This window comes from Scatophagus argus, chromosome 17, assembly GCF_020382885.2.
Source record: "Scatophagus argus isolate fScaArg1 chromosome 17, fScaArg1.pri, whole genome shotgun sequence".
Classification (NCBI taxonomy): domain Eukaryota; kingdom Metazoa; phylum Chordata; class Actinopteri; family Scatophagidae; genus Scatophagus; species Scatophagus argus.
This window is the reverse complement of record NC_058509.1, coordinates 17,772,489-17,785,526: the sequence shown is the minus strand read 5'-3', so window position 1 is coordinate 17,785,526 and position 13,038 is coordinate 17,772,489. Positions and strand designations below refer to the sequence as shown.

Genomic DNA, 13,038 nt, shown 5'->3' with positions numbered 1-13,038 from the left:
CAACAGAGAACAGGAGATTTTCAACGATGATTGAGTCTGCCTGATGAAAAATGGATCCACTGTAGGAAGCACAACTGCCCACTAACACGAGACTCATCCATCGCAGGAAAACTCTGACACAGTCTGTCTCTAAATATAATAAATGAGGCTGACGTGGGAGAGATGGAGCTAAAATTTAAAACAAGCTGCTGTCTGAAAGTGATTAAGATCTGCAGATATTCCTGCAGGCAACACACACCACATCATTGTCTTATCTAGCCTGTCTGAAGATATTTACCCTGAGAACTATTACCAAAGTCAAGGCCTGGAACAAAATTTGATCAAAGTTTAACTCTAGCAAATGTTGACAATACTGAGGACATCTTTCTGATATTGAGTTGAAACACCTTTATCCAGTCACTTTGAAGGTTACAGTCCTTCTTAAGACTGGTTTTGATTTAATAAGCAAATGCTGTAAGATATAAAGGCTTTCACTTGAATTATTCTCACCAGTATACTTAAAAAACATAATACTGTGTATATATAAATCTATAAAACATTGCAAAGGCATTATGCTACCGCTGAAAGTCACATTTTATTCTTGTTTTTGTTTTTTTTTTTCTTTTACAGGGCATTTCAGCACTTGCAAAATTATAGGGAGCAAAACTATCGCTGCACTGCTGTCTATGGGATGAAACCATAAGGTATGTTTCACCTCTAGCCACGTCCCAGTCTGTGATGTCCCAACAGGTGATATTCATTTGCTGCCAGGAAAATACATAACTGGCATTTATAGCATCAATCTGTGATACCTTGCATTTTTGGCTTGTAATGTTAGCTTACAACCCCTAATCACAGGCCATAGCTTGGTGAAGAGTTGTAAGGTACGTTCAGTGATTTTCCTTCTTGAAAATTTTCACTAGAAGGTTTTTCTTAAGCCCACAGTATCCGAAGTAATCAGTAGGGGAAAACATACGGAAAACAGTGATAGCTCTATGTGACTCAAATATGTAAGGACCTCTTACATTTTTCTCTATGTATTGGGGTGATACAGAGTGTGTCTCTGTTTATAAATATGAAACACAGTTGGAGTGAAAGATAAATTGCTTTACAAACCGTACCTCACCAACATTATATCCACATCTGAAGGCAGCGCATGCAGACTGGGCTCGTCTAAAAATAAATTGTGAGGGTTCATCATAAGGGTTTGTTGTCCTGATTTCCACCAGCTCCTTGACAGCTGCCTGTGCTCCACACATAATGACAATGAGGCCACAAAACTTCACTTTTCATGCTAATATGCAATGGAGGTCTCTGGCACCATCTAGTGGTTAGTGAAACACAAAGAGATTTTTGTACCTTTCACTTCATCATCATGCGGCAACTTGCCATTCACTTTATGTCAATATAAAGCACTGTGAATAATGAAAACAAACTGTTGTCAACAAGGCCTTGCCATGAGTGTGCATACTGGCTGCAATTAAGCTGGAGATCATTAGAGATCAGTGGGCTGCACTGTGACCCTAATCTGCTTAAGTACATTATGGCTGCTAAAACCTATTCCAACTGCAGTGTCACTGTCTTTGGCCAGGTGGCACGGACCAAACAAACACAGGGACTACAACAAGAGAGTTCAACGAGAATTCAGCCAGAGATGTTTTCCAAAGCTGTGAGTATACCGTAGGATCTCATCATTAAATGCTTTCTTACAAAAGAAGATTTGAGGTTGAACGTGCTGACATTAAGGGAGCATGCATTGTGTACAGAAATGTTATCAATAGCTTCAAGTGTATGCTCTATATTGTGAGGCATTACAAAAAATATAATTTGGGCTTGATTTTGGTCAATAAAAACTGATATAAGTAATCTTTTACCTCTGTATTTTTCTAGTAGTAAATAGTAATCATCTGTATATCACTTGTTCCTATTATAGTGTTAGAAGGGAACTTGAGAATTTGGTCAGAACTTGAGTAACCATATCAATTAAAAAGTTGTTATGATATCACTTCTTAAGAAGGCATGCTTAATAAATGCTGTATAAGTTGTCACTAACAACTTTAGTAATGGTTAAATGCTTCAATTCACTTCAATGATTTGTGTTGCCCTGTGGAGCCCTGGTTTCACAACTTCTGTTCCTATGATACTTTAATAAGAAGTAATGTATCTTTGTGACCCATCTTCATAGGTTTCATGTCTTTAGTTGATTGATTTTAAACACAGAACTTGAATGTGATAAATCACTTCATGATCATTTGTTGGCCAGAACTTACTGGGGAATTAGAAAGCTACTAACAAACAAAGCAACTAAAGGAAATTTTCACACCTAGGAGCAATGTAGAGTAGCCAGTTAACTTAATGTGCATGTTTTTGGTATTGTGGGAGGAAGCCGGAGTACCCGGAGAAAACCCACGCAGGCACAGGGAGAACATGCAAACTCCACATAGAAGGACCCAGACCGGGATTCAAACCTGGAACCCTCTTGCTATGAGGCAACAGTGCTAACCACTGCACCACCGTGCTGCCCTTCTATGAAGCATGAATAAATTACTTATTTTATTATGCAAATCAGCCCTAACCCTAAACTCTTTATATAAAATTGCTCTTTACAATGTTATACGGAAGTTATTCATCTTCAAGAGTATTAGACCAGTTACATTATTATTTACAGTATAGTGTAAAACATTCTATTGTTCTAAGAAGGGGCCCACATTATCATTTAAGTTATATGATTGACATAAATCATTGATGTCTTCTTTGTTCAGGGGGCTCCCCAGCGAGAAGAAATGTTGACTATCCAAGTTAAAAATACCATGTTGCATCTGAATGGTCAAAACCTCAGACTGGCAGCTAAAAATGGCCGCAATTCAAAAACACCTGGCCTCCATCTGTCAGCAACACTAGGAAAAGAGGCAGTGGGTCGCCTTACGGCCTGCTCACCGACCCAGGAGGGCATGGCACAGTTGGACTTGCTGCTCAAGTCACCCAGGCCTGACGTAGTGAGAGAGGTTGAGAATCAACCAGTCAGACGGCCTCTGACACTGGCCCCCCTGGAGCTGCCAGAGGAAGTGAAGGAAGCTCAGAGGCAAAAACTTAAGTTAATCCATCAAGAAGCAAAATCTGCTTCTTGTAAGCTGAATATGATAGTGAATGAACCCCACACAAGAGGGGCGAAATCCTGTGTGAGACAGAGACTGGTAAAGGCAGCAGTTTGCCCTTCTGCTTCCACTGAGCCACTCAAAGCCCTAAACATATCCTCAAGGCCTCAACTGACACGCTCCAACCCCATAGAGCAAAACGGAGACTGGCATCTGGAGGATGTGGTGTGTCAAGGCACCCCTGCTCCTCTGCGCAACAAACCTGGTCCTCCTTTATCTTCTCCCAAAGTTAAAGTTCAGGCCGCAAATGGTGCAGAGGAAGCTCATCAAAACCGCTGCACCCTCCAGCAGGACACAGGGAGGAGGCGACAGAGGCTGAGGAGAGCACAATGCCTAGAAGAGGATCAGTGCAATTCAAACGTGGCAACAGGGGAATTATCTGCAGAAAAAGCTAAGCTGGCCCAAGGTGTCCACGGCAAAGGGCAACGGGCAGAGAGGACTCAGAGAGGCCAGCTGCTTGCTGGAAAAGGCATCAAAGAGCCTCCTGCAGCCTCCTGGGAGTACGGAAGTGTCAGGAAGAGCTATCAAGAGGACTGCAGTCAGTTGGCTGAAGATGGAAGCAGTGAACATGCTCTTGATGGTGTTAAGGCAAGCTCTTCTAACTGGAGATTAAAGAGGAAAAAACCCTTGATTACAAAACATAACAATGCAGTCCCTCTGGAACATCTCCAACTGTAATTAAATTGGAGTTGTTATGTTTCCATCTCAGGACATTGCAAAATGATGTCCTACTCAGAGATGCATTTGTGTCACGAAGACATAAGACCCACCAGAAACAGGCTTAGTTTGGAAGTTGATTCGTAGTGTGCAAAACAAATGTAGAAATCAAAACATCCATCCATCCATTTTCTATACCGCTTATCCGTCAGGGTCGCGGGGGAGCTGGAGCCTATCCCAGCTGACTACGGGCGAGAGGCGGGGTTCACCCTGGACTGGTCGCCAGTCAATCGCAGGGCCAACACACAAAGACAGACAACCACACACTCTCACACTCACACCTAGGGGCAATTTAGAGTAGCCAATTAACCTAATGTGCATGTTTTTGGTATTGTGGGAGGAAGCCGGAGAACCCGGAGAAAACCCACGCAGGCACAGGGAGAACATGCAAACTCCACATAGAAGGGCCCAGACCGGGATTCGAACCTGGAACCCTCTTGCTATGAGGCGACAGCGCTAACCACTGCACCACCGTGCCGCCCGAAATCAAAACATATTTTCTGAAATTTCTGTGCCATTACAAACTGATTTACAGAACTGGCCCTCAAATCTGCAGAACTCACTTTTCCTAAAAACATGACAACAAGAGCAAATAAAGCTAATTTTAGAAACTTATTCTTATGCATGCTCGGTCTGTAATATCGAGATATAGTATTGCCACTAGAATTTTTTTTCCATGCCTCTATTGAAAAGCCCCATGCTATGTATTGTCATGAAATATCTGAGAAAAACAGCAGTGTAGCAAAGATTGCTGGCACAAAGTCATACCAATCTAAAATTCATTAATGGTCTGGCATACTTTCCCTTGTGCTCCCAAAATAGAAAATAAATCAATAAATGAGCAACCTTTCATAAATGTTTATGCCAGGTCACTCTAAGTTATACATTGTCCCATTTCCAAAAGCTATTCCCCAGATCAGTGAACATACTGGTTCAGTTAGGTGAAGCAGACACAGCACAAAGCAAGGCTTCTGGCACGACACAGGGAGAGTTAAATCACTTAGGATTATCCAAAATAATGAATGAGCATGGAAATTTCTCATTGAAACAAAGATAGTCGACAGTCATCACGTGATTGTCAAATGCAACTTTTATTAGTTTAATCCTGTATCCTATAGTGAATACTGTCATATATGTACGCACTTTAAACATATAGAACCCAACTGCGTTATATGCTGAATTATCGATTACTATTTAACTCTTATTAACTTCTGTAACGAAAGAAATAAAATTATTTACTCTTAAGGAGTCTATGTATGGTGTTTCTGCTTGTCTGAGTCAAGACATGACTTACAGAATATATCAGCACTGGTTATAGAATTTATTACTCTTAAAACAGTCCTGTTGTGATGCTTGATGATCATCCTTCCCCACTCACAACGCTCTGCACTCTGGAAGATTAGGCTGATACGCAAAGTCCTCCTTGAATAATGCTTCATCTGACCTTTGGTCATTAGCCAGACAGGTTACATTAGCAATATAAAAAAAAAGCATAAAAAGTCTTTTTTTTTTACCTCACTGTCCCTCACTGTCTGTGTCATCATATACTGCCTGGCTCTTCAATTTATCTTTGTCAAATGTTTGGTTTTGTTGCAAAGAGCAGTCTACCCTCTCTTCTTTGGTTTACTCTCTATACTATTAAACTTTACTAAAGAAGATGAACATTGTGAACCGAGTTTCCCCTGAGTATTTCTTAGAGCAATCAGACCAGACCACCCGTGAGGTGTCAGCATCACCAGGACCTAGCCTTGCTCTTCACTTATAGCTCAAGGTTTATTTTATTGATCCTTTGTAGAATACTCCATCGAAATCTGGAGTATCAAATATCACCCTGTGTGGACTTGAAAATAGCTTTGAAAGGATTTCTTTGCTCATTCACAGAAGATGGCAGTCAGATTGAATTCACGATGGACTCCAGTGGTGATCCAAGGTCAAGGGAAGAATAAAAGCATGGACACCTCTATAGAATCTTCTCAAACCATCCATTACATCAAAATCTGCTTTGTGGCTATGATAGGAGGTAGTCACACATCAGAAGATGCTGACTGAGCTCCTGAATGATAACAAAGCATTTATTGTTGAAATGTTAAAACACTGAAGTGCTATATTTAAAGCACTTTGACCTTATAAGTTTGGTGTTGCAGATTGTTAGCAAACAATTTTTAACAGATCCAGCAGACAGCACTATGTGTAATCATTTAGACAAGTACACAGTTATGGTCTCATCAGAAAAATAGCTTTTATTTGCTGCTAAACCAGCTAGTTGTAGACTTTGTTAGTCTGCTGTTTAGTGCTAGGCAAGTAGCTTAGGACTGATTTATAACTTTCATATTTTTCACAGAAAACAGCTGCCTGCTGCAGCTGGAGAAAGATTGATGATTTTATGCTTGTAACAGCTAATGTAGTCCCTAGCTGCTCGCATCAAACAGAGACGAGGAACACAGTACAGTACAGAGGTCTGGTTTCTAACTCCACAGTCACAGATTTTTTCACATTTTTTCAGAGACTTGTAGTCTTTATGCAGATGTTGACTCAAGAGATATCACTTTTCATATATGCAGTACTTTTCCACAATACCTATGAACAGACTGTGATGAGTATCTTCCTCTTTAAGCATAGCCACTTGACCCATTGTTAAAATTAAAACAATGATTAATGCAGCTTTAAAATGGTCCAACTCACAGAGGGAAAATCAAAACTCACAGAGAGACCACGTGCCTGTTTTGGCAGCTAACTTGCTGCTACACTGAATCGGACATGACAAAAAGCTTGTGTTCTGGTGTTGGAAGAACAGCGCCCTCTTGCTGTTAAGCAGTGAAGCAGTTTTCCCACCAAGCTGAACAGGAGACATCTGATGGCATACATTAAAAACTAAAATGTAAAAATGAATGTGGTTATTACCATCATATGGTCAAAATGCTACCTTGGTTGAACTCAGGCTCTAGCTTTAAAACAAAATGCATGCTCTTTCCTGCTTCAACACTGAAGAACACACAAATATTTTGTACATATTTTGGAAGAACAGCCTCTTTCTGTTGTGGGAGGTTGAAAGCTGGCTGTCAAACAGATGACAGATGGCATTCTCTAACACTACATGGTGCCCACAGCCTCACGGTCACCTCTTTAGTCCTCTCACATAAGGCGACAGACGGTTCCTCAGACTGACACCAATGCTCATGACATGCATCTGCCCCAAATCGTCAGACTGCTTCCCTTCTACTTTGCTCTGAGCCTATAGATAGCCTGGTCTGCGCTCACTTTCCTTGGCTACAAAGGCACTGTAAATAGACCTGGATGCAATAGCTAACTTGTTTGTTGTCCATGACATTCAAATATTGATGCTTTAGACAGTGTTGGTGCCTCTACAACTCCACAGCCGATTGAAATGTATTTTCTAATGCAGAAGAAGCATGTGGTGACAACTGTAGGAACACTTAAAAGAGTAAAGGTTCAACCAAGAGCTGCCAACATGAGACCTGTGATGCAGAAGACTTTAGAGGAGAAACATAGAACATCTGCCAGGCAGGATGTCTGACAGAGACAGAGACATGGGAATGGTGTGTTACAGTGCAGCTCCTGCCAGGGAGCATGACCACACACAATAAGGACATCAGTGTACAGTGAGATGTGAATTACAGCCATCCTCTAAATGTGGATATCAAATCAAAATACAGAGATTTATGGGTTGACAAACAACACTGACTTTTCCACTGAGGCAGACAGGTTAGAATTAGAAATAGCAGGATAAAAAAAATGCCACGAGTTGTTTCCACTGTATATATAAATAATCACTTTGACAAAGTGGGTATTATAACATAAAACTTTCATCATCTCAGAAGAAAATGGGATACTGCAAAAAAGAATTTTTTAGGCAAACAGATTAGACTTAGAAAAATGGGGAACAGTCAAATAAAAAAAGTCTAATTATAATTAAGAGCAAGAAAAACTACTCAATAATTAAAGATAAATATTTTATATGTTATATATAAAAATTAAAACACAAAGAAACTGACATGAGTTTAAACATGTCAAAGCTGCGTTTGAGTAATATAGATCATAGAGCGTTACTGTAAGCCGGCACAAGGACAGACACAGAGCTGCAAGCATGAGTGTTCTGTAATCATTTCACCAACTTAAATACAGCCCTTCTCCATAAGTGTGTGGCTGTCTGAAGCCAACGCAGCCCGGCCCATTACCAGTCCCAGGGCGGCTCCGCTGTGGCTATCACAGTGGCAAAGGCCGGACAGTTGAGGTGGTTGCCAAGAAGCCGTGCCTTTTCTTTGAGGGCAACACTTCAGATGGGTGCAGCCATAAAGAAGAGGGAAAAAAAAGGGACAAAAATACCCAGAAAGTTGGGTCTATAATTGGCTGCGCCTCTCAGCCGTTTTTTTATGTGTGAGCTCAGCCCAGTCAAGAACAGCAGAAGGAACTTCATCCCCCAGTGAAACTCTACACTTTCCCCCCTTGTAGTTCCCTCCCACTCTGTCCACCCATCCACAAGGTTTCTGAAACTCACCTCAACTTACTTCTTAACAACACTGTACACTGGATTGTCACCCCGGATTATATAATAATCACATCTTGATTCCTGGCACCTTCGGGGGAGACATTTTGGATTATTATCTCCTGATAATGATGCTGCCCAGGTGCTGATTCAGGCTGTGAGTGCTGGAGGCAGAGAGAGACCGACACCTCAGATACGCTGACAGAGTGACAGGCCAGGTAGGAAATGAAAAACTGCATCATAAAATCATCCCTTTGTCACTTTTAAAAAATTCATTCTGAAATTCTTATCTATCCTTTAACAGCTACAAATAGTTGGCACAAGGTGTTTTTTTGTATCCACATCCTGTTCAGATGCTCTACCAGAGAGCTTCTTTTCACTTCCCCTTTGGGTTGCAAAAAAAAAAGAAAAAAAAAAAGAAAAACGCCTCTGCTTTTTACATTTTGGGAATGATAAACGCGGTGCTTCTGTTATAGACATCTACATTGCAGTCCCAGGTCTGCCACTGAGAGAGGAAGTGGAAACAGGTTGGATGATACAGACCCACAGTTTGTGAGGAATCTGGCCTCAGGTTCAGATGTTGACAGAGGAAAACCAGCTTGTTTTTAGTGTTCCCTCGGATACTGTTTCTGCTTGTAAAACAGTGCATTAATTCAACGCAGCACTGAGAGACCCATGTAGTGTATTTAAATGTAATCAGAGATGAAAGGAAGACAAATGAGAATATGTTGTACTAATTTGGATAAAGAGAATTAGAAGTAAGAATCCAGATCTTGTTCAGCTAGGGTTGCTGATTTATTTATTTAATTTTTTCATTGAAGTCATGCTGGGCTGAATTTCTCAGATTTTAAGTGCACAATAATTGGGGCAATTAGAGTGTTTCAGCTGGCTTGCCTCATTAATAGCACAAGTGAAATCAAGTAGCAGGAATAGCCTAATGGAGGATCAGATAAGAAAAATTATATCTGGAGGCCAAAGTAATTTCCCTTACCCTCAGTAAATAAGGCACTCTCTATTTCACTGGCAGTATAGGTCAAATAACGCAGTCATCAGATTGCTGTTTTTAAATTTGTGTCTTTCCACAACATTTCCTGGAACCACTTTCTGCTCACAACACTTTCTATTTCAAAATCATACAAACATATACTCATGATAATTACATTTATTGTTCTGTCACCCTACTTCATATTTAGGCTCCAAAACTCCCTTGACTTTTGTAAAAATTCTAAAATATGCTACAAAGCCACATATGCAACATGTTGTTGTTTTTTTTTTGGAAAAAAAAAAAATTGAAACAGAAGAAATACTGTAACTGTCAATGGTACATAAAAAAAATCCTAAAATAATATACAAAGATTCGGCAGGGAGATGCTAAGCTTAGATTAGGAACTAAGTTCATTTATGTAACATAAATAAATTTTTTCATTAATGTACACATCCATCCATCCATCCATTTTCTATAAAACTTATCCGTCAGGGTCGCGGGGGAGCTGGAGCCTATCCCAGCTGACTACGGGCGAGAGGCGGGGTACATCCTGGACTGGTCGCCAATCAATTGCAGGGCTGCACACATGTAGTATTAAATCCTAAACCTAACTAAAAAAGGTGTATTCACTGTTGTACAGCTGCTCCTCTCCTAATGATTGTCTTCGGGAAAAAAAATGCTTTTACTTTTGTATGGCGTGATGAATGTAGCAGTTGCAATACCTGTTGCGGTCACTATGTGAGACTACAAAGCCCAACCCTGCTCTTGAAGACTTGTAGTCACTGCTCTCTTCCAACAAACAGATAAATAAACAAATAAGATAAAATGTCTTAATGACTTGACGTATATTTATTTAACCCAGATTCTGCTAGCGCAATCCCTCCCATCATATTTTAAAAATGTAGCAGGGCACTGCAAAGGACAGCCACTCTAGGAGGTGTGGCCTTGTGGCTACATAGTGTGTGATGTAGGAGGTAAGACAACACTGACCAGAGTGACCGACAGACTGACCGCTGCTCAGTGTAGCAGGAAGAGCCAGATGGTAGTGAGAGCTAACCAGCCGTCAGAAGCTGCTGTCTGAATATCCGTAACCACGCGGGAAACAAAGAAAGCGCGCTGGAGCTTTGACAGTCAGAAGCACATTCGTATCTCTTGATAAAAATTTCTCTGTGGTACCCGTGTTGCAGCTGAGCTAGTGGCTCAGAGAGGCTGAGAGAGGTTGCCTTTGCTGTGTGCTGATGATGATCCCATTATAACAGCCCTGCTGTTTATCTTGGGATCATCATCAAGGAAAATTATGCAGTCAGGTAGTCCTTTAACAGCCATCAAAAACACAACAACCACTGCGCCACACTGAAAATTACTAAGTAGAAGGTTAACAAAAAATGGAATAAACGTATGTGAAAAATGACTTTCAATCAGCATATTTTTGAGAATGAGTGTGGTTTCACAGACTCACAGTCAAAGATGGAGGCTGAGGGAGATGGGCCACCCACTGCTGATTAGAGGGTGCTTTTATTTATATATTTTTTTAATAGATAAATGTCATGATTTACTTCCAGACAGTTGATGTCAGCACTGGCTTGAAATGTTCAAGATCATTCAAAACAGTACATGGCGTGCTGAGCCATTTTTTTAACCCATGAAATGCTTTTTAGAATTTATTACTTCTTTAAAGAGATACTTCTTCATACATTTACATGGTAACGTGATGAAGAATGATGACTTTACAGAACACAGTGGACTCTTTATTATTGCTCATTATTGCTTCTGAGTTATTGCTTTATAACTCAGACTTTCCACAACCTCCCCCAGTGACCCCCTGCAATGAGACACTGTCCCAGTCAGGATGAGTCCCTGTTATGACTACAGCCAGTCACACATCAGCCCTAATGGCAGGCATCACAGCCACTAGTGTACAACAAGAGCAAAAATAGTTTTGTGTTTATATGACAGGTTTCTGTCAGTGCCATCCAGGCACAACACCCTCATAAATGACAAAGACAAAAGAAAAAATCAGGCTGCACAAGTTTTATACTAAAATCTATTCACACCTGCATGAATTTCAAACTTTAAAACATCACTGTGAAGAAACCATGCAGTGCAACGTCACTAAACTGCACACTCTTAACATTGCTCTTTTACTGTCTTGTGGGTGTGGACTGTAAAAAACTAAAGCTTCGCAGCAAGTGCCGACAGCCTTTGGTAGGTTTTCTCTGGAAGAAGCGTTCAATTGCTGCTGTAGAGAGATGACTATTTTATCTTAGGTTTCAATTATCACATCTTCAGAATAGAAAACATTTCCTGCCAACTTCCATAGCAGAAAGAAATTCAAAAAGGGGCAATAAAAATACTGGGCAACAGGGAGGGTGACACTGAAATTTTTTTCTTGTCAGAGCTCTTTCTACAGCCCTCTCTACATACAAAGTGCCTAATACAATCTTAAATTAGCTTTCAACCGGCCCCTTGTCAATACAGATGTGGCACTGTAGGTGGCCTGCTTTTTTACAGCAATCTCCCTGCACTGCAGGAAGTGATTCGCCCACTTTAGTCTCACTGTTGGAGAGAAATTGTTGCAAAAATCCTTTTTGCCCAGGGACAACTCTAAAATGTCTTATCGTGAATTATTGATGTTTCCACTGACCTTTCCACAGACTGGACAGCTTGATGGTGGTAATAAGCTAAACAAAACAAACCCAAACCAAGGCCGAGATGGAATTACGACTGGGATTTAGGATCAACCTGGTCTTGGTCATCCTGGCCTTGACTCTTTCAGGAGAGAGAGTTATAGCACAGAGGGCAGGTATGATCATTAATTTGATATAATCTGATATAACTCCGGTGGTGCTTATATTAATTACTAAATTGCCCTGTATTTACCTATCACAGGATGCAAAAATGTCCACTATGACCTGGCGTTTATCCTGGATACCTCATCCAGCGTTGGAAAAGAGAATTTTGAGAAGATCAGGCAATGGGTAGCCAACCTTGTCGAGTCTTTCGATGTGGCACCTGACAAGACAAGAGTCGCTGTGGTACGCTACAGTGACAGACCCACCACTGAGTTCAGCCTAGGTCGGCACAGGACCTTGGAGGATGTGAAGCGAGCTGCCCGTAACATACGCTATCTGGGGGGAAATACAATGACTGGGGATGCTATCAGCTACACCACCAGCAACATCTTCACCGAGCTGAATGGAGCGAGGCCTATAGCCAGAGGCATTCAGAGGGTGGCCATCCTTCTCACAGATGGCCGAAGCCAGGATTATGTTCTGGAGCCCTCCAAGGCAGCTGCTAAAGCTGGCATCAGGATGTTTGCTGTGGGCATCGGGGAGGCGCTGAGGGTGGAGCTGGAGGAGATTGCAGCTGAGCCAAAGAATGCCCACGTCTTCCATGTGACGGACTTTAATGCTATTGACAAGATCAGGGGCCGGCTGAGGAGGAGGCTATGTGAAAGTAAGTCAGCCATCAGGCTCAGTGCCAGCACATCACTCACACTGCATGCTTTCTGTTTGAAGCCTCACTTTGAAGAGACAGCCTCACCCTGAACGTGCACTTAATCAAATCAGATTCTTATTTTAACCTTTAAACACCATACAGAAGAAAGACCCTAACCACAAAACCCCACCCCGACCACAAAGAGCTGCTGCACATGCATATGCTATCGTGGCCTCTTTTTGACTCAATGTGAAACGTGT

At 41.3% G+C, this 13,038-nt stretch overlaps 1 protein-coding gene across 2 annotated transcripts in view; it reads left to right on the top strand.

Moving 5' to 3' along the window:
• Positions 1–8,289: 8,289 nt before the first annotated feature.
• Positions 8,290–13,038, top strand: part of col22a1 (collagen, type XXII, alpha 1) — a 55,101-nt gene continuing 50,352 nt past the window's right edge. For both annotated transcript variants that reach the window (XM_046417684.1, XM_046417683.1), the window contains exons 1-3: positions 8,290–8,573; positions 11,995–12,143; positions 12,230–12,796. In XM_046417684.1, the coding sequence (XP_046273640.1) occupies positions 12,053–12,143; positions 12,230–12,796 (658 nt within the window). In that variant the 5' untranslated portion in view covers positions 8,290–8,573; positions 11,995–12,052. The remainder of the gene's footprint in view (positions 8,574–11,994; positions 12,144–12,229; positions 12,797–13,038) is intronic.